The 22,664-nt window shown below is 40.2% G+C and overlaps 1 protein-coding gene across 2 annotated transcripts in view; it reads left to right on the top strand.

The window, feature by feature from the left end:
- Positions 1–1,688: 1,688 nt before the first annotated feature.
- Positions 1,689–22,664, top strand: part of LOC111974183 (lysosomal acid phosphatase-like) — a 29,167-nt gene continuing 8,191 nt past the window's right edge. Inside the window, 11 exon segments of one of the 2 annotated variants that reach the window (XM_024001820.2) lie at positions 1,689–1,861; positions 2,435–2,530; positions 2,997–3,083; positions 3,361–3,513; positions 3,658–3,756; positions 4,797–4,886; positions 5,544–5,676; positions 8,958–9,046; positions 9,594–9,700; positions 9,860–10,035; positions 15,272–15,732. In XM_024001820.2, coding sequence (XP_023857588.1) covers positions 1,775–1,861; positions 2,435–2,530; positions 2,997–3,083; positions 3,361–3,513; positions 3,658–3,756; positions 4,797–4,886; positions 5,544–5,676; positions 8,958–9,046; positions 9,594–9,700; positions 9,860–10,035; positions 15,272–15,402 — 1,248 coding nt within the window. In that variant the 5' untranslated portion in view covers positions 1,689–1,774 and the 3' untranslated portion in view covers positions 15,403–15,732. 2 annotated transcript variants of the gene reach the window in all.

The following is a 22,664-nucleotide window of genomic DNA, read 5'->3' as shown; positions in this document are numbered from 1 at the left end:
CGGACAGTGTTCTTTACCAGGAGAAAGGTYGGAGATGATGTATGCTTGAGGTTATATGGGAGAAACTTGGAGAGGGTGGGGGCCTTCAGGTTCCTTGGGGTATACTTTGATACTAGAATGACTTGGGCAGAACACATTGAGAGAGTGGTGGGAAGTGTAAGAAGATACTAAATGTGATTCGCTGTCTGACAGGGAAGGAGTGGGGGGCTGGGTGTGCCTCATTGAAGACCATATATGTTSTATTGATCCAATCTGTATTAGACTATGGAAGTATAGTGTATGGTTTGGCAGCCCGTACATCATTGGAAAGACTAGATGTCATACAGCGACAAGGACTCAGAATATGTAGTGGGGCGTTTCGGACGTCCCCAGTGGCTGCACTACAAGTGGAGATGGGGGAAATGCCATTGCAGATTAGGAGACAGCAGCTGGCAATGAATTATTGGGTCAGCCTACAGGGACATGGGGTATCTCATCCTGCGAAAGGGATTTCAGGCATGCTGGGAACATGAGCGAAGACAGAAAACGAGCTTTGGGTGGGTGGGTAATACCCAGGCGAAGGAGATMGGACTGTATGGAAGGGAGTTTAATCCAACGGTAGCTATCCCTGTGAATCCACCATGGCTACTCCCACCTCCAGTAGTAGATCTAGCAGTATTGGAGAGACTAGGGAAAGATGGGGASGGTGTTGATCCATTTGATTTGTTTAAGAGATGTCTGAATACTGTGTATCAGACTTTTGTGGCCATATACACAGATGGTTCAAAGGATCCAAGGACAGGACGTACTGGGTCAGCATTTGTAGTGCAGGAATGTGGGGTGAGAGTRAGGAWACGTATTACAGATCATCTGGCTGTATATACGGCAGAGATGATGGCCATACTGTTGGCCTTGCAGTGGGTGGAGGAAGTTAAGCCAGAAAGGGTAGTTATTTGCTCAGATTCATGTACAGTGCTAAGGAGTCTCCAGTCCTTTATATCATGTAGCAGACGACCTGCTTTATGAGGTGCTACAAACCCATGGCAGGAGTAAACAAATGGGTATACAGATAATATTTACATGGGTCCCAGCTCGTGGGAGTGGAGGGGAACGAGGCAGACGATGTACTGGCTTAACAAGCACTAAGTAGTGAGGATGTTGATGTGGTAGTTTCAATGAGCAAGGCAGAGGCAAAAAGAATGATATGGACAGTGATGGTGGCGAAATGGCAGAGCAGMGGAATAGAGATACTAATGGCAGGCATTTATTTCAAGTACAGAGAAAAGTTGGGGAGGGGAGAACGGCAGGAAGGGACAGAAGAGAGGAGGCTATATTTACAAGATTAAGGGTGGGACACAGCCAGTTTAATAAGACCTTGCATGTGATTGGAAAGCATCCAACATTGGAAAATGTGAGTATTGCCAGGAAACAGAGACCGTAGAGCATGTATTGATACAGTGTGGACATTATTGGAGGGAAAGGGAGAGCATGAGATATGAGGGAGAAGGGGATACAGGAAATTAGTTTAAAGAGTATATTGAGTAGGCACATCATTAGATATAGTCTAAAATATGTTGTCTTTTTTAAGAGCAACGGGGCTTGCAGGTAGGATTTCGTTTCTCCCTGTCTCTGGCCCACACTCCAGTACAGTAGGTGGCGGTAACGCACCATAACGTTGGATGCCAACCGCCGATAAACCCCACCGAAGAAGTTAATCTCTAGCTTGTTTGTGCCTACAACTCTATTCTGAATGGTTGTTTTATAGCTACAGTTTCTAACCGACCAGCCGTTGAAGATGAACTCCACTGTATTGCTATTATTGACACTGTTCGTTGTATTCGGCAAAGTTGTTGGAGACAGAAGACTGACATTTGTAACTGTGGTGAGTATGCTAGTTATCTAGCGTATATAGTTGAAATGCAAGTTGACTTGTCTAGATGAAGTTCGCCAGCAAGAGGAAATAACGTTAGCTAGCAAAACATGTTTTGCTGTTGGTTAGCCTTGGCTCTGTTAAACAATATCGAGTCTGGACAGTTAGTGCTTTGTATCTAGCTAACGTTAAGCTAATAAGGATTCACCGTTGRCTGTTTTAGGTCTGTACAATCTAACGTTAATTGTGTGACCCCAATGACTATTTCACGTAACGTTAACCAACTGACTAAAAAGGTCACAAATAAGATTCACTTTTTTTATTGGATGAACCACGATACTGGATTGTTACTATGTTGAGTTTGCTTTAGTAAGTGTGGCGATGTTAATGCAAGACAAAATACACATTTATTAAGTTTAGCCTAATTGTGGTGTGGGTTTCGCTGGACTTCTTTATGCTGCTTGTGCTGGAAATGGAACAGCTAGTCCAACCAGTTTGTCACTTGCCTAGAATATCATGTTTGGGTGACTTTAATAGATGTTAAATGTTGAACTATGTCTGTATCCTATTACATTTTGTACCTAGCTTTARCGTCATGGTGACCGATCGCCTGTCAAAGCCTACCCTACTGATCGCTACCAGGAGAGCTCTTGGCCTCAGGGCTTTGGACAGCTCTCGCAGGTAAAGGCCAAAAATGTATTTTGACTGAATAACACTAGCCTAAATTTCAGAACCTGTTTTGCTAACATTCCACTACTTGTACRCAGTGTCATGCTAATGCCATGTTTAGCTTTTCATCTTTTATATTTAACTGGGCAAGTCCATTAACCTTGATTTATTTATTTAACTAGGCAAGTCAGTTAAGAACAAATTCTTATTTTCAATGATGGCCTAGGAACAGTGGGTTAACTGCCTTGTTCAGGGGCAGAAGTACAGATTTGTACCTTGTCAGCTCGGGGATTTGATCCAGCAACCTTTCGGTTACTGGCCCAACGCTCTAACCACTAGGCTACCTGCCAACTTGATAAGGAGTGGAATGATACCTCTAACTTTTACCTAAGCTAGAATGAGTGTTGAAGGATCCTGATGCACTGACAGGTGTGGTTCCTGTTGTACTAATAGCACACCGTTTCTATGATCCCTACAGGAAGGAATGAGGCAGCACTTTGAGCTGGGACAGGCGCTGCAGAAACGCTATCAGGGTTTTCTTAATGATACCTATGACCGACGTGAGGTAATTTATGGTTTAGTMCCTTGTTGAAACTATGATGGTACTATCTCTGTCACACAATCATTTCAATGAGAAAAGTGAAGATAAAGATTTGCAAATTGTATTGTCTGTATCGCCCATGTTAAACAAACTGTGCACTCTGTCCAAATAATGGACTCTCTTCCAGTAATGCACTAGGTCTTGAAGTAAGTAAAACCAACTCTAGGCTGTAGCCACAACTGCAAAAATAAGTATCTTGTTTCAGTGATAACCACTACCCCTCCTATTGTTCATTGTCTAGATTTCTGTGAGAAGCACAGACTATGACCGGACCTTGATGAGTGCAGAGGCCAACTTGGCTGGATTGTACCCTCCCAATGGATCACAGGTCTTCAACCCAACACTGGAGTGGCAGCCTATTCCTGTTCACACTGTACCCCAGGCTGAGGAGAGGGTGAGCAGGGTGCTGAGGTCTTGGGTGACATCCAAAGATGGACAGCTGCCACAAAATACATTCTGAATATGATTCTGTTTTAAAGAGTAAGTTATTGACTACCTCCATACTAATGTTTCCATCTAAAATGTATTTATATTTCAGCTTTTGTCGTTTCCCATTCCGGGTTGCCCTCGTTATAAAATCCTCATGAATGAGACGGAACGCTCAGAAAAGTACCTCAACGTGACATTTCTATACAAAGTAAGTGTCACTGAAATTAAGGTGAAGACTGGCTAATGAGGCTAGAGACTTATTCCTATGAAAAGTGATTACCTTTTCGTTAACTGTCTATGGTTTGTGAGGCACAAACCGTTAGTACATTTGTATTTTCGTTCGTCACACGCAATATCAAAGGCAGCTCTGGGTCGATTTTGATGAAACTTCTGTGAATTATGCATCTTGCCAGAGATCTGCATTTACAAAATTAAACTGATTGGCCAGATGGTGGCGCTATAACAAGTGATTGAAAAATGCTAACTTTAAAAGGTCACGTCRCTAACCCCGTTTGACCTAAAGTCATGAAATTCTGGACATGGGTGCCTCTCCTCACAAGGATCAAATTTGCCTCAGGGACCTAAGATGAATTTTCTGCCACTAAGACATTTTTGAAAAACGCTACTCTTCTGGCACCGTTTGATCAGCACGAAACATGATATGTGGCCTCTATGGACAAAGGTCTCAACGCAATACTTTCCAGACTAGTACCTAAAACATGGCCGCTATTGCCCAGTAAACATTCATATGGGTGTGGTCTGGCACGTAAATTCATATAAATCAGTCAAGGATATTCGTGTTTTAACAAKATTTWGTACACGTTTCAAACACTGTCAAGACTCAACATATACAATAACATTCATATCGACCACAAGGTGYCGCTAGAATGGGCACGTTTACATCTCTTGATCTGTTTGACTCCGAGTGTTAATTTCGGTACACGTGCTCAGGGATACAAGTCTAGCTAACCCACGTGATATTTCAGAAACCACTTGCCCGATTTTGACGAGACTTGGGTGAATAATGCGTCTTGCCATAGAGATCCGTCATTTACAAAATTACATTGATTGGCCTAGGTGGCGCTGCATAATTTGTGGGGGACGGCATGTTTGCTGTTGCCTTGTTTTTACCTTGTTTTGAATTTCTTCTCCATCACTTGCCAACCACACATGTTGACACAGGTCATCAATCTTAACTTTGAATGCCCCTTGTCTAGATTATCATTGTTTGATCCTTTGCTCTTACAGGACTTAATAACAATGATACAGGAGAGAACTGGTCTGAAGAACACCAACATTGAGACTGTTTGGAGTGTCTATGACACCCTTTTCTGTGAGGTAAGCAGCTTGTATTAGCTAAAATAGCTATAATTCCTTACAGTTTTATCACTTTGCTTACTATCCATGCAGAATATATTTTGAGAAATGTTACAGAATTTCCACCGTACAGTTTGCCATAAATCATGCAGATTAAGTGAATGTTAAACTTTTAAGTTAGTATGTGAAATGTTACCACAGGCAAAAAATGTTGCTAGTGAGGAACCACAGTGGTTTATGAAAGTGAATACAGAACTGTGAGCTGGTGCTGTGGCTACTCAGCCTTAAGACTGTTGAGAGGTGCGGGAAGTCATATGTCCGTCTACTCTGGTCAGCTGAAATCAACCTGCCATGTAAAGACATTTGGAAATGGTTGGGGAGACAAATGCAGCAATGTGGTCATAGATTGTTTCCGGACAGATCAAAACAATTATTTGTATATCAAGAAATGTGTTCAATAAGAAATGTAGCTTCTACTTTCATTTTATTGGTGGTAACCTTGTTTTATTCGATGTTCTACACTGTAATGGTAGCAATATCATGCTATTTTACTTTAGAGACAACAGCATGTAGATTGAATTGTATTATCTTACAAACATTGTTGTGTAATTTCACCTTCATGCAATGTCATGATTATATTGGGCTTTTAGTTTTCATTCTCCATCCATGTAATTTCAGGCAAGGCACAACATGACCGCTCCTGACTGGGTGACCCCTAACATCATGGATGATCTGAGGAAGCTCAAGGACTTTGGCTTTGAAATCATGTTTGAGGTCTACAAGCATCAGGAGAAAAGCCGGCTCCAAGGAGGTAATGCCAACTGTCAGAATGGGAAGGGCAGAAACTTGTTTTAGCTTAGCTATCTACATTCCCTTTGTATGTGCTATTTAGTGATGGCCAAGGCTGCGGAGCTGTAGGTAACTGTCCTGTCCCACCTCTCTGGTTTCCTTTTCCCCACACCTGGGCCCAGTTTTTCAAAAGTTCTATCTGGATTTCACCTGTCGGATAGGTTTAAATGCATAGAAATGGAATGAATAGAACAGACATGTGGTGGAAATTCTATCTATAACTAATAATGAGGAGAGGCAAAGTCAATAATCAAAATWTCACTTTTTTATTAACTTATTATAATGAGGCTGGTTGCACCACCCACACAGGTGAAATGGAGTGAGAGCCTCCTGTACAAAGAGTACCCGGCCTTATATAGTCAAGTTATCCCATTCAAGCATCTGCAAAAACACGTGACCCTATGTACAGTGCCTTGCAAAGTATTCATCCCCCTTGGCATTTTTCTTATTTTATTGCATTACAACCTGTAATTTAAARAGATTTTTATTTGGATTTCATGTAATGGGCATATTGGTGAAGTGAAATGAAAAATATAACTTGTTATAAAAATTCTAAAATATAAAAAAAACGGAAAAGTGGTGCATGCATATGTATTCACCCCCTTTGCTATGAAGCCCCTAAATAAGATCTAGTGCAACCAATTACCTTCAGAAGTCATAATTAGTTAGGTTGCACACAGGTGGACTTTATTTAAGTGTCACATGTTCTCAGTGTGAAAATATACACCTGTTCTGAAAGGCCCCAGAGTCTGCAACACCACTAAGCAAGGGGCACCATGAAGACCAAGGAGCTCTCCAAACAGGTCAGGGACAAAGTTGTAGAGAAGTACAGATCAGGGTTGGGTTATAAAAAAATATCCAAAACTTTGAACAACCCACGGAGCACCATTTAAATCCATTATTAAGAAATGGAAAGAATACGGCACCACAACAAACCTGCCAAGAGAGCCGCCCACCAAAACTCAGACCAGGCAAGGAGGGCATTAACCAGAAAGGCAACAAAGAGACCAAAGATAACCCTGAAGGAGCTGCAAAGTTCCACAGTGGAGATTGGAGCCGTACACGCCGCAGAGCTGGGCTATACGGAAGAGTGGCCAGAAAGAAAAAGTAAGCAAACATGTTTGGTGTTCGCCAAAAGGCATGTGGCAGACMCCCCAAACATGTGGAAGAAGGTACTCTGGTCAAATGAGACTAAAATGTAGCTTTTTGGCCATCAAGGAAAACGCTATGTCTTGCGCAAACCCAACACCTCATCACCCTGAGAAAACCATCCCCACAGTGAAGCATGGTGGTGGCAGCATCATGCTGTGGGGATGTTTTTCCATCGGCAGGGACTGGGAAACTGGTCAGAATTGAAGGAATGATGGATGGCGCTAAATACAGGGAAATTCTTGAGGGAAACCTGTTTCAGTCTTCCAGAGATTTGAGACAGACAGAGATTCACCTTCCAGCAGGACAATGACCCTAAGCATACTGCTAAAGCAACACGAGTGGTTTAAGGGGAAACATTTAAATGTCTTGGAATGGCCTAGTCAAAGGCCAGACCTCAATCCAATTGAGAATCTGTGGTATGACAGATTACTGTACACCAGCAGAACCCATCCAACTTGAAGGAGCTGGAGCAGTTTTGCCTTGAAGAATGGGCAAAAATCCCAGTGGCTAGATGTGCCAAGCTTATAGAGACATACCCTAAGAGACACGCAGCTGTAATTGCTGCAAAAGGTGGCTCTACAAAGTATTGACTTTGGGGGGGTGAATAGTTATGCACGCTCAAGTTTGTTTCACAATTTAAAAAAAAAAAATGTCCATCTTCAAAGTGGTAGGCGTGTTGTGTAAATCAATTGATACAACCCCCCCKAAAAAAATCTATTTTCATTGCAGTTTAAGGCAACAAAATAGGAAAAATGCCAAGGGGGATGAATACTTTCACAAGCCACTATGTGTGTGTGAGGGGAGACAACTGGGTGAAAAGGTTGCCTCAGTCTGTTGCAACTGAGTGAGGACAATAGAGACCAGAATGACAGAGGAAGTATGTCTGGAGTTACTTCCTAACAGTAGCTCAACMGTTRCCCCAAATTGGGAAAGCATGTGCCTTTCACTTTACGGACAGTCTGTGCTCTACCCGTAGAGAACAGGCTACTCTGGCAAATGGTGCTTGTTTACTAAAGTAAGATCAAAGCTGAATCAATGTCTGCAAGAGCACAGAATGATAGTATTCTACATAACAATTTAATACCATTGTATTGAAGTTAATGTAAGACAAACAACCGGTCCAGATGGTCCAGATGATGTATGGTCGTACCGGTCACACACACACAAAACATTAATATTTCGCCCAGAAACAGGCTCCAAACAGAATAGCTTTATCATTGGTGTGCAGGATATAACCTTTACTGTCTCCAGTTAACTTAAGAGGAACCAGTCCGTTTCTGTCAATTCTTGGCTGAGTGCCCAGACATCCTGGGGTCAATCTACACACACACAGAACAGTTAGAACAGGCCTCTATTAATGCACACACTCTTTGCTATCTTATGAGTTTAAAGAAATGAACTCAAGCACAATGCCTAGGCTTAAAGACAGTTATTTTAGTACAAAAGCATTAGTAAGGTTTAACAGAAAATGCCCTCACACAAATCCTTGGCAACATGAGAGAAATGTGACCATTTGCACAATCATCCTAAAATCACAAAAGAAATGAGGTTGTATTTGCTGTCTTGCAGTAACTTCAATACAATGGTATTAAATTGTTATGTAGAATACTATCATTCTGTGCTCTTGCAGACATTGATTCAGCTTTGATCTTACTTTAGTTAACAAGCACCATTTGCCAGAGTAGCCTGTTCTCTARGGGTAGAGCACAGACTGTGCGTAAAGTAGAGGGTCCTGCACATGCGCAGAAGCTTCGGGACCTTTATCTGTCGGGAAYAGGGGTCCATAAAAGTTGGATCGGCAGCCACTCCGTTTAGTTATTGCAATTATTCGTATGGCCATCAAATATTTGGAYGAGTGACTAGAGATTTGAATATGCACTCATACATATTTGAGTTGAACATACTAAGCCAAACGGTTAAACTACTTTGCACATCATCGAGATAAGAGTAACCCCACACCCACCATTTGATGTCAGCTGATGTTTTATGTAATGCCAATAGCACTGAAGGAATGAGATAAGAGATGGTAAAATCTTCTCAAATTGTCTAGAAAACTGCTCACTTATATGCTTTTACTACTCCATCAAATAGGTGTCCTATTGGGTAGCATTGTAAATAACATCTCAGAGTCTGCACTTCCCGACTCTAATCGCCGTCTGAAGATGATGATGCTCTCTGCGGTAAGCTTTTAAATCTTGTGCATGATCTCCTTTTTATGTGGATGCTTTAGCCTGTTTGCTGGAAATTGTTAATCTAATGCAGGGACGGGTAACTGGTGGCCCATGCGACCGCTGTTTTGTAGGCCCGCGGATCAATTTCAATTTTGATGTAGGAGAACTCAATTGGGGTCTCATCTTACTGTTTAGAGTTAGAATAATAAAATACATGGTGGACTTTTGAAATTTGGTTATGCATCAGCGGTCACTCAATTAGCCCATGTTAGCYAATTTTTTTTGTGGTAATTTAGTCTAGTGGCCAGTCATCTAAACTTGTAGTAAGCATGGCCGAATTATCGACCGTGGTGGGGCCATTGCTCTGCCCCATGGCAAAATGTGTAGAATTGCAGGGGGGGCAGTGTAAATGTGGGTACTCATACCGACGAGCCACTGTGGCCCCTCATGATTTTTTGTTGTTGTGTGTGTGTGTGTGTGTGTGTGTGTGGCCCCCACCCCCATCAAAGTTGCCTATCCCTAATCGAATGCATGAGTCTTTTGTGTTACTTTTCAGCATGACACCACCATTGTGGCTTTGCAGTCGAGTTTGAGTGTCTTCAATGGAAAGCAGCCGCCCTATGCCTCCTGCCACATATTTGAACTCTATCAGGAAGACAACGGGTAGGTTGTAATGTGATGGAATAAGACCCAAATAGCTATTCCAAGCTGTGTGTAGTTATACTGTATTATCTGGGATAAGCTAAATTCAGTCAAAATAAATATATATCCGATTTTGAGATCTGCTGTCAGTCTGATATAGAAAGTTTAACTCCTCTTTAGATCATTCACAGTGGCCATGTTTTACCGCAATGACACCAGAAGAGCGCCTTACCAACTGGCTGTACCTAGCTGTGACCTCTTCTGCCCCCTGGAGGACTTTGTACGCCTCACCAAACCATCCATCCCAGAGGATTGGGACAAGGAGTGCATGGTGGAGTCTCCTACAAAGGATACAGGTATGATGGTAGTATCAAGGTCCGTTTGATAAAGAGCCTTGAAGCCATAGAATGTGTTGAAGGGTCATTCCACTTTAAAGGGATACTTCAGGATTTTGGCAGAAGCCGTTTATCTACTTCCCCAGTGTAAGATGAACTTGTGGATACTATTTTTTTGCCTCTGTGTGTAGTTTGAAGAAAGTTGCTAACTAGCGTTACCCATAGACTTCCATTCATTGCACTAACGCTGGTTAGCATTGGCTTGCGAAACTACCTCCTACTTCCTTCATACTAGACACACAAAATAGTATCCACGAGTTCATCTGACTCTGGGGAAATAGATAAAGGGACAAAATCTCAAAGTATCCCTTTAATTAAAAAGATGTAAGAAAGAAGATTTTGACACCCACTGTCTCAGATTGTTCTGAAATGGTTTCTGTAGTTAGAAATGGAAAAGATAAACATTCAGTCAACATTATTTTGTTGAAATGTCATTCGATCTCTGAGAAATTAGCCTAATTAAATTGCACCTAAATTGGCAATTTTAATTTATAGGGTTCATATAATATTCAATATAGTACCCAACATCCAACTTGGACCAAACTTCTTCCTRCCAATGAGTAAGGAATTCAAAACAATTGTCTAAAGCCACCTATAGACCCCCCTTCCCCCCCCAACAACCAGAATGCATTTTTCTTTGGGATGTATTAATGCAGGGGTTCCCAAACTCTTTCACTCAGGCCCCCCTTCCAGCATTGGGGAACATTCAAGCCCCCCCCCTGCACACGCCTCGTTTATTTCTATCTGCTTAAGCACGATTCATGACACACTGTTCACACCCCTCTTGTTGGTGGAGAGAACATTTTGCAGGTTAAACGCTCATTTTTTTTGCAATTCTATACATTTTGCCATGTGTGTATTCATGGGATATTRCAGTGACTCAAACATTACAAAATCTATGGGTTAAAAAACCTAGCTAAAAAACYTTAGCTGGCATGAGCTAGTTGATTTTTACATTTCTGACAAGTTATAAATGGCTCTCTAAGGTATGTAATGACTGACACGAGAAACAGATGATGCACTACCCATTTTTGGAATTGCACCTTTTGCGTTCTACTATTACAACTTTAAAGAGCAAGTTCAAAGCTGCAATAAATTCCTGTTAATACCAGTATGTATGATGGGACATATATTAAACGGGCCTATTTATATAATGAATATGAATTCTGAGGGCAGAAATTATTAAATATTAAAGCATTAGACCTCTCACTAAAGGCATCAGTCATGCAAAAGTTATTCTTAAATCAAAACTGGTTCTCTAGCAAATTAGTAAGTATGTCTCACCCCATGTTCAAGAATGACCTTTTTTCCCTTTATTCAGATTATAACCGCTCACTTTCGATTATTTGAAAACGAAATAATCTCCAAAATGGCGTTTTTTTAATTTTTTAACAAGCCATAGAAAGTTGCAATTTCAGTTTAATCCCCTCTGAAAAGAGAACAAATAATACAACAAATATTGTGGTTAAACTCAAATATACTAATTGATTTTTGAAAAACTATATTTTTTTATAAAATGTTGTTGTTTTTGGGGGGGGGGAGTATCTTTGTAAAATTATTATCATAAATAGGACTGGTGGAGTTACGTCACACATGCAGCTAACACAGATATATGGAAATGTCTGCTCTTCCCAAAATTACAACCTACTAATTGCAGCATTACCGCAAAAATGGAAGAGGCAAGTGGAAGGGGGGAAAAGTAAGGAATTTCTGTCGGCCCTGCATTAAAGACCAAAATTGGTTAAAGAAAATGGTGATACATTTAAATATACCAGTTTCATTTAAGGACCAAAAAATGGACAGCTATGTCATATAAATTGCTAAATAGTTGGTGAGAGATTTTATGTAAAGTGGCTTGCGAATGTATTCACCCCCCTTGGCATTTTTCCTATTTTGTTGCCTTACAACCTAGAATTAAAATTGATTTTTTGGGGGGTTTGTTTCAATTGATTTACACAACACGCCTACCACTTTGAAGATGCTAAATATTTTTTATTGTGAAACGAACAAGAATTAAGACAAAAGAACAGAACTTGAGAGCCACCTTTTGCAGCAATTACAGCTGTAAGTCTCTTGGGGTATGTCTCTATAAGCTTGGCACATCCAGCCACTGGGATTTTTGCCCATTCTTCAAGGCAAAACTGCTCCAGCTCCTTCAAGTTGGATGGGTTCTGCTGGTGTACAGTAATCTTTGTCATACCACAGATTCTCAATTGGATTGAGGTCTGGCCTTTGACTAGGCCATTCCAAGACATTGAAATGTTTCCCCTTAAACCACTCAAGTGTTGCTTTAGCAGTATGCTTAGGGTCATTGTCCTGCTGGAAGGTGAATCTGTCTGTCTCAAATCTCTGGAAGACTGAAACAGGTTTCCCTCAAGAATTTCCCTGTATTTAGTGCCATCCATCATTCCTTCAATTCTGACCAGTTTCCCAGTCCCTGCCAATGGAAAAACATCCCCACAGCATGATGCTACGACCACCATGCTTCACTGTGGGGATGATGTTCTCGGGGTGATGAGAGGTGTTTGGATGGCACCAGACATAGTGTTTTCCTTGATGGTCAAAAATATCAATTTTAGTGTCATCTGACCAGAGTACCTTCTTCCACATGTTTGGGGAGTCTGCCACATGCCTTTTGGTGAACACCAAACGTGTTTGCTAAATTTTTTCTTTGAACAATGGCTTTTTCTGGCCACTCTTCATTAAAGCCCAGCTCTGCGGAGTGTACGGCTTAAAGTGATCCTATGCACAGGTACTCCAATCTCCGCTGTGGAGCTTTGCAGCTCCTTCAGGGTTATCTTTGGTCTCTTTGTTTCCTCAATGATTAAAGCCCTCCTTGCCTGGTCTGTGAGTTTTGGTGGGCGGCCCTTTCTTGGCAGGTTTGTTGTGGTGCCATAAACTTTCCATTTTTTAATAATGGATTTAATGGTGCTCCGTGGGATGGTCAAAGTTTTGGATTTTTTTTTTATAACCCAACCCTGATCTGTACTTCTCCACAACTTTGTCCCTGACCTGTTTGGAGAGCTCCTTGGTCTTCATGGTGCCACTTGATTGGTGGTACCCCTTGCTTAGTGGTGTTGCAGACTCTGGGGCCTTTCAGAACAGGTGTGTGTGTGTATATATATATATATATTGCACACAGATAATTAATTGTGACTTCTGAAGGAAAAACACCAAGGGGGATGAATACTTTTGCAAGGCACTGTACCGATTCCATGGTTTATGAATTGACATGCAAAACGACACCGGATTCATTTTTTAAATTTATTTTACAAACATTTTGTAACCAGTAGAATGTTATATACTACCGCTCAAAAGTTTGGGGTCACTTGTTTTCCATGAAAACACACAGGAAATTAGTTGCAAAATAAATAGGAAATTTATGGTTTTTAATAGAAATAGTAATTGTGTCCTTCAAACTTTGGCTTCGTCAAAGAATCCTCCATTTGCAGCAGTTATAGCCTTGCAGATCTTTGGCATTCTAGTTGTCAATTTGTTGAGGTAGTTTGAAGAGATTTCGCCCCATGCTTCCTGAAGCACCTCCCACAAGTTGACCATACGGTCAAGCTGCTCCCACAACAGCTCAATAGGGTTGAGATCTGGTGACTGCTGCCCACTCCATTATAGACAGAATACCAGCTGACTGCTTCTTCCCTAAATAGTTGTTGTATAGTTTGGAGCCATACTTTGGGCCATTGTCCTGTTGTAGGAGGAAATTGGCTCCAATTAAGTGCCGTCCACAGTATATGGCATGGCGTTGCAAAATGGAGTGATAGCCTTCCTTCTTCAAGATCCCTTTTACCCTGTACAAAATCCCCCACTTTACCACCACCAAAGCACCCCCAGACCATCACATTGCCTCCACCATGCTTGACAGATGGCGTCAAGCATTCCTCCAGCATCTTAATTTTTTTCTGCGTCTCACGAATATTCTTCTTTGTGATCCGAACACCTCAAACTTAGATTTGTCTGTCAATAACACTTTTTTCCAAGCTTCCACTGTCTGTTCTTCTGCCCATCTTAAAATTGTATTTTTTGGGGCCAGTCTGAGATATGGCTTTTTCTTTGCAACTCTGCCTAGGTCAGTCGCCTCTTCACTCTTGACGTTGAGACTGGTGTTTTGCGGGTACTATTAAATGAAGCTGCCAGTTGAGGACTTGTGAGACGACTGTTTCTCAAACTAGACACTCAAAAGTACTTGTGCTCTTGCTCAGTTGTGCCCTGGGGCCTCCCAGTCCTCTTTCTATTCTGGTTGGAGCCAGTTTGCGCTGTTCTGTGAAGGGAGTAGTACACAGCGTTGAACGAGATCTTCAGTTTCTTGGCAATTTCTCGCATGGAATAGCCTTCATTTCTCAGAACAAGAATAGACTGACGAGTGTCAGAAGAAAGGTCTTTGTTTCTGGCCATTTTGAGCCTGTAATCGAATCCACAAATGCTGATGCTCCAGATACTCAACTAGTCTAAAGAAGGCCAGTTATATTATTCTTTAAATCAGGACAACAGTTTTCAGCTGTGGTAACATAATTGCAAAAAGGTTTTCAAATGATCAATTTGAAATTATAAACTTGGATTAGCTAACACAACGTGCCATTGGAACACAGGAGTGATGGTTGCTGATAATTTGCCTCTGTACGCCTATGTAGATATCCCATAAAAATCAGCTGTTTCCAGCTACACTAGTAATTTACAACATTAACAATGTCTACATTGTATTTCTGATCAATTTGATATTTTAATGGAACAAAAAAAATGTTTTTCTTTAAAAAACAAGGACAATTCTAAGTGACTCAACTTTTGAACAAATGTATGTATATTATTATTTTATTTTTTTACCCCTAAAAAATAATATATGGGGGATTGGAAATGATGCAGACAATTACATTGATGGAAGCTACAATCTATCTGCAATGTGAAAGCTGAGCCACCACCTAGAAAATATTTTTTWAAAGAGGACAATATATTTATTAAATATGAATTCTATAAAAAAATTAAATGGCTAATTTTGGGTGCAATTAGCTGAATTTTTTTCAGAGAAATTATATTTCAACAAAATAAAGTTGCAAGAATGCTTATGTTTCTAGCTGCAGGAACTATTTCAGAACACTCTGAGATGGTGGGTGTCATGGCTTGCTGAAATGACATGGAACGACTAATATTGTGTGTTTGTCATATCTACTGTCTTCTCTGGTCTCATCAGAGGTGGTCATCGGACTAGCAGTTTGTGGCTGTTTGCTCTTCCTCCTTATCGTCCTCCTGCTCGCTGTGCTTTGTCGGCAACGTGATCCCTCCAACGGCTACAGTCAGATTCACAATGAGATTGAGTCTTGACAAATGTACAAACTCCACCATAGGCAGGATTCATGGGATAGTGAAGATGTTTGAATGCCTCAGTTCTGCCCTCTGGTGGGGATGCAGGAAAAGGGAACACTAGACTGCTTTTAGTGCAACTTTTATTTTTTTWAATTTTTCCTTCAAAGTGGACTGTGGCCTTTTACCAAAAATGCACAGAAACTTACTAAAGAGGACAAAGATTATCTAGTCCTCTAGTCAACTGTTGTCATGGTAAGTATTCCTAAGCTTGTAAATGAAGTCGGCTACTGGATTCGGACAATTGCCTTTTTAATGTTTTCAAATACTACTTGTACTCATTTTACTCACGGGTCCAAGTCACCTGACCAGCGTTCTTACAAAATGTGGATCACTGGATGCTTCATGCTTGTTTGATTCTGCCCTTGGAGAATGATCATTGTGACACTGAACCTGAGGACTGCTTGTGCTTCATTCTCTCCAAGGAACAGATTTTGTACAACACTGTACTGAGCATTCTTCTAGCAAGTAATTTTATAAAGAATGCTATTTATTTCCCCTGGTGGGGACTTTCATGGTACTTGGAGAAGCCTTCACATCACGGTACTCTTGGTAAAGGCTTTGCTCTATATGTCAGAGGAACCTACTAACAAGCCTGTCATGCTTTGTGCCTTGGGCTGTTAGATTCCATTTAAGGCACAGCAATTCATTTATTTGCTGAAAGTGCTACATGTATCTGTCACTGCCCTCTTTCTGCTCTTTTAAAACTGCCTCTGAGGTTGTTTAGTTTAAGCACAAGTGATTACTTTTTAATCTGCATCAGTTTTTTCACCCCCCCCCAAAAAGTAAAACAAATAAATACATTGTAATTATTACAGTAATATACCTTTCTAAGTTAGAGTGCAGAGTTCACAACCTGAGGAGGCTCTCCATCATACAAGTCAGTGTATTTCAAGCAGCTGCCAGCTGTAATTAGTGCTGAGCGATTAGTGCTTTTTGAGGTCGTTTTGGTTCTTTTTTTTTTAAACCTTAAATGCATTGTGGGTTGAATGCTGTAACACAAAATAAACAATTAATAAAAGGCCAATGTTGGTAGTGACTGCTTATCACTTATTAGCCATTTATTTACATGACTTTACTATAAAATATTTCAGGTCTGTATATTACATTAGATTTTATTTGACTTTAATTCTGTCATCTCAGCTCTATACAAAATAAAACAAAAGTCCAGTGTTGGTAGTGACTGTAGATTACTGCTTATCACTTATTAACCATCATTCCTTCTAAAATGATACTATAATAAAATATTTAAATTCTGTTTATTTATTTGACTATTTAATTTCTATAGAGCTGCTGCTTATGCTGTCTGACAATCACTTTTAGTAGTTAAGTAAATAAGGTATACTTTTATGACTGAATACCAACTATCAATCACTTACATCTATTTTCAGGTAGAGATACCTTGAAGCAACTGCTCGCAATCCCTCTCGAGCGTCCATTCTTCTGTCTTCTCTCTCTCCATGTCTTCCCCACACAAACCTAATGCAGCAGGTGTAAAAGAAACACAGACCATAGAAGTTGGCTTTATCTCCAGAGAAACAGCGCAATGTGCATGTTGAGCTCAGGGGGAAAAAGCACAATTGAACTGAGATCAATTAGTTAAAAATAACCGACATGTCGGTTAATCGCTTAGCGCTGGCTGTAGTCTAATATGCATGTGTTCATCCCATTGTGTTTTCATGGGTAATTACTAATTATAATGGTGCCTATTGTTGAACCAGATGTCTGGTTAAAGTTGTCCAACTGATTTTTGCATACGTCATGGGTCCAATCATCATGTCTCAATTTTAACACATCGCTGCAGTCGAGCTGTACATCATTTATTTAGATTGACGGACTGGAGTAATTCTGATCTGTAATCTTTTGTGCTAACAGTCATAAATAGTTGGTTTCACCGTAGTGCTTGAATTATTGCAACAATCCTTTGAGATTGTTTGCCTTTACGTTTGCAATGCTGTTTAACATTAATGCTTTTATGTCCTGATATGCTGGAAATTAGTTGTAAGCATTTTATGCGCTGGGAATTCGCAAGGCTTTATTTTAGTCACTGTTGATGTTTGGATTGCTTAAACTGCGTTTTGAGTATTTTTATCTATCAGTCTTGTCTTGTTACACATTTTTAAAATAAGTTCATAATTAAAATGATTTGGGCTAGTACTTGTTCCGAGAGGTAGCGGAATATACAGGTGACTGACAAAATAAAGTGTCGTAATAGGGCGTTGGGTCACCACGAGGCGACAGAATCGGCTCAAAGCGTCTTGGCATAGATTCTACAAGGGGGGAATTTACCCAAGTGGAGACCGAGTAAATGGAACGTAGAGTAATTCCCTTTTCATGCACATTTCTCTCTGCGTGTTCTGACCTTGACTTTAAGCATGAAAATAGCATGCGATTCACCCGCTATTCGTTTTGGGTGGAGATCAAAGAAATGAACGTGTGCAGGAGGTGTCTACAGATACTGTATTCTTACATTGACTTAATTACCCTCATTCCACCACCTTCACACGCGATGAATAAAGTCGAGCAACCTGTCGGTTCCAACTGGAACAACATGCTTTTTCCCGATGGAATTAACACCATTCTACATGCACTGTAATTTACAAATTGATAAGAGCTGCGTAAATTAGTAAACTGTTTGGTAAAGGGGTTTGTAAATATAAATGACAATTGTTTTACATCTATTTTACCTGGATACAAATGTGACTATCAACAAACTGTAACACCTTTTCCACAGTGGAGTTTGTGAAATGCTGGCCTTATAACCTTTCAGGGATGAAATTTGGAGACCCAAGTTGTAGGCTTCTGTAGCCATGCGCAAATAACCGTATAGGGACAAACCTACAAGAGTTGATGATTATTAGGGTAGATTTGTAGGACTACTGTTCAACACCTATTGTACACTTCTCACCTTCCAATATTTCATGGGTGGATCAATTGAATATGGCAACTTTCAGGATGAATCCAACCACTATTTTTGATCCACCAATACATGTTGTGCATAAAAGCTCTCCAACCCGTTTTTAAAAAGTATTCATAAGTACTTTCCTAACCCTAAATAATATAAAGTATCAGATTTTTAAAGCTTCCAATGGGTGCTGAAAAGGGTGTGTATATACATGACTTTCTTATATTGATACCTAATATTCTGAACTGTTCTCTATATTTTAGTGAGTCTGTGGAGACAATTCAAATTATAGGTAAGGTGATTTTGGAATAAATGGGAAACTTTTTGCATTTCCATATTCTGTAACCTCTTTCGACATCTATCCAACATATTAGCCCAACACATGATACATTAATAACATGCTCAAGATGTTTCCTAATGTCACTGATTTTACCGTGTCCTTTGCGGGGTGAGCTTCCTGTTTGAAGCTTAATCTATCGCACTCTGTCACACCAATGAAGTMATGTATTTTTGATAATGTGGTTTCTCTGCAGGGGATTAGTAACAATAGTTATGATTTTTCTCATGTCAGAACAATAAATAAATACGGCAGTATTAAACTGTCCCAGTTTATGTCCCACTCTTTCTGAATTCACATTACACCAAATTTAAAAGGATGGCTTTTGATAAATGTGCTGAACCCCCTATTGAATGAACTCCACGAGAAAATCTGTTGACCAGCAAGTGGCGGGGTTTTCAGCAGTTTAATTAAATGTTTTCAACTCATGCAAGGGAACCACACCTGCAAACAGTGTTGTCATGTTCGGATTTTCCGGACAAATTGGGCTACTTTGAAACCGCGGGTGAAAATGTATTGGCCGCGTGTTGCAGGTTTTTGGGCGTTTTCTAAATTGCACCGCGGTCACCATGGCATTTTTCTTAATATATATATTTCACTGTGACCTACTGCTGACTGTCGGGTAGTGTCGCGTACTGTTAGTGAGTGGGGTGTGTTTGTTTTTTGAGAGAACACTACAGTTATTGGCTGAGTCACGTTAGCGAGAGGAGAGAAAGCAGCATAATTTAAATTTTCGGTAGGCTGTTTGTCATTATGGAGAGACCTATTTCCAACCCTTTTTCCATACAACATAATGATATGCAATAATTGATGCACAATAAATAATGTAGACAAAGCACTGGAACAGGACTTTGGCGCGCATTACATAAATTATCTCAAAGGTGGTTTAAACGGTATTCTACTGTTGACTGCTTAAAGAAAACGGTATCAAGCGAAGGGCTTTATGCATGCTCAGTTCTTGGGTCTCGGGGGAAGCCCGAATGAACATTTGAAATGGAAGTTATGACAGTCTTTCGCGTGTTTTTTTGTATGGGGAAAATTACTCAACGAAACTGACAGGCTAAATGTGGAGAATAATACATTTGTCTCTGTTGGCCATCAAGTAGCCTATTAATGTAACGTTATATGTCATTGTAGGCTACCATTTCATAAAATAAATATGTTGAAATGACGATATCACTGGAGTCACTGCAAATCAATTTGTGCAACTTGTGTAGCCTACCTGGATCTGGCAAACCAGTTTAATAAATAGCCAATGACTTCAGTTAGTTGTAGTAGCCTTGTTATTATGAACGCATTATGTTGACGGTAACAGTAGTCAGATTAGACTACAGGTAAAGCTTTTTTTTTTTAAATAAAGTATATTCAGTTCATATACATATTATTTAATTCAGTGATTGGAATTATGACCCCTATCCTCAGTAGCCTATTCCAGCAGGCTATTGGGAAACAATCTCTTATTACCCCGTGGGTTTGTGGTATATGGCCAGGCACTCCGCGGTGCGTTATGSTTAAGAACAGCTCTAAGCCATGGTTTGTACCTTATGACGTAATAAAGGAATTTGAATGTGACGAGAAAATTATAATTTGCCCTTARTAAACTTTCCAGATAATTTTCAATCAATGGCTGTCGATTCAACTCATTTGACTGCTATGATTAAGCAATGTCATAGCTTGCAATAATTATTTTGAGGAAACCCACATTTTGCTTCTAACGTTGTTACAAGTTACTATGATATTCTTTCTTAATTGGCTCTATAACGTCACGGAAAAAGAGTTTGTGTGTATATATGGCAACTCCCCTCTTGCTGTAAAAAAAAAAAAAAAAAATTGGGCAAGTTTTCAGACCTTCTGGCATGTTTTGAGTGGTCATTGGCTAGAGATTTGCTTGATCTGGCAACCCTGCCTGCAAAGCCTGTTACGCAGCTCCATAAGGTATGTCTGAATACCAACTACTGAAGTGCGCAGGAAAGGTGTACAGTTGCTGCTTCTAGCCCCAAGTGCCAGGAACACTTTGAGGGATGCTAAGCCATTCTAAGACAGGGAATTCTTCTTGTTTTTTGTGTGTAAACCCCATCTCAGGTACTGCTCATAGGGGTATCCTACAATGCTGTTCGAGGAGTTAGCAAGGTAAATTTTAAACAATATATTTGATTAATAAAATATGGAATCAGTCATCTTTCCCAAACGAAGGGATCTTATTTAATTGGTCCTCAACTTGAGGCACATTCATTTAATTCAGGCTAAATGGAGTTAGCCGTGAGTTAGCCAGCCCTGGAGCAGGTTAATTCTGAAGGATTAATTGTCATAGAAATTGACCTTGCTAAAAGGTGAGCTACTTTCATATGACCGGTTATCCTGAATTGAACTCCGAGTTGACCAAAGTTGCCTGCTAACTCTTCAAACCTGCTTCGCATGATACCCCTCTGCTCCAGAACAGTGTTATCCAGCATAAAGTACGGATGAAGCCTGAACGGGAATGTGAAACTAACTGAATCTTATTTCGTAGGATACCCCTCTGAATATCCCATAAGCACAGATAGAACAATGAGACAAATATTTCACCAGATGTATGTGAAGCATCCGCTTGGCGGTTCCAAATATGGTAGTGAGGTAGCCCACTGGCTGGCAGTGGATGAAGATAAAAGGTGATGGATTTTGACCTACATTCTGCTAGTTCTCATCGATGAAACATTTGATCTCGATACAGTTTTTTGTTCCCAGAACTAGAATCGGCTATAAACAGAGTGGACCCAGTTTTTCAGACTTGACGCTTTGCCAAAGTAGGAAAAAATCACATTGTTTAGGACTGCAAAGGTGAATTGAGTTATTGCACACATCACAAAGTAGGTGTTCTCTAACGGAAATATGCAGATGTATGCTAGAACGGGCCTATAGGATCTTGCTAGCTCATGCTTAGCTCTGCCCACCTCCTTGCTTGTTCTGCCCACTATGATTAATTTGTTCCCATAGACCACAGCCTGTCGTTTTCAATCTTGGTTTAGTTCTAAAAATCTTTGCCATAAGTGTTCATTTGGGTTAAAGACAATCCGGATATTTTCAGGAAATCCTGAATTTGTTAAACCATCTTTCTGGAATACTCCTCTGATCTTGAGTATCGGACCCTTTTTTCAATTTTCACCTAAAATGACATACCCAACTAACTGCCTGTAGCTCAGGACCTGAAGCAAGGATATGCATATTCTTGATTCCATTTGAAAGGAAACACTTTAAAAAGTTTGTGGAAATGTGAAATTAATGTAGGAGAATATAACACATTAGCTCTGGTAAAAGATAATACAAAGAGAGAAAAAAATGTTGTATTTTTCTTGTACCATCATCTTTGAAATGCAAGAGAAAGGCCATAATGTATTATTCCAGGTTAGGTGCAATTTGGCGATTTTGGCTACTAGATGGCAGCAGTGTATGTGCAAAGTTTTAGACTGATCCAATGAACCATTGCATTTCTGCTCAAAATGTTGTATTAAGTCTGCCCAAATATGCCTAATAGGTTTATTGATAAATTTAAGTTCATAACTGTGCACTCTCCTCAAACAATAGCATGGTATTATTTCACTGTAATAGCTACTGTAAATTGGACAGCGCAGTTAGATTGACAAGAATTTATGCTTTCTGCCCATATCAGAATGTCCTGGGAAATGTTCTTGTTACTTACATCCTCATGCTAATCACATTAACCTACGTTAGCTCAATTGTCCCGCGGGGGGGACACCAATCCTGTAGAGGTTTAACCAGATGAGGGAGTCTAGGATTTCTTGGTTCCAGAACAGCTGCTTCTCGTTTAAAGTATTAAGCTAAGCGAAGCGCAGATTGGTTCATCTGACAACTGGCGCGTGCAGCAACAATCAAAAAGGTCTAAATGTCTGACAGAGAAAACAATAGATATGGACTCAAAAGATAGAGCCCAATATTTCACAAGCCTTGAACAAGAAACAATATACATAGAATATGTTCACATTT

The sequence above is a fragment of the Salvelinus sp. IW2-2015 genome, linkage group LG15 (assembly GCF_002910315.2).
Source record: "Salvelinus sp. IW2-2015 linkage group LG15, ASM291031v2, whole genome shotgun sequence".
Taxonomy (NCBI): Eukaryota; Metazoa; Chordata; class Actinopteri; order Salmoniformes; family Salmonidae; genus Salvelinus; species Salvelinus sp. IW2-2015.
This window is presented reverse-complemented; position numbering and strand designations above follow the sequence as displayed.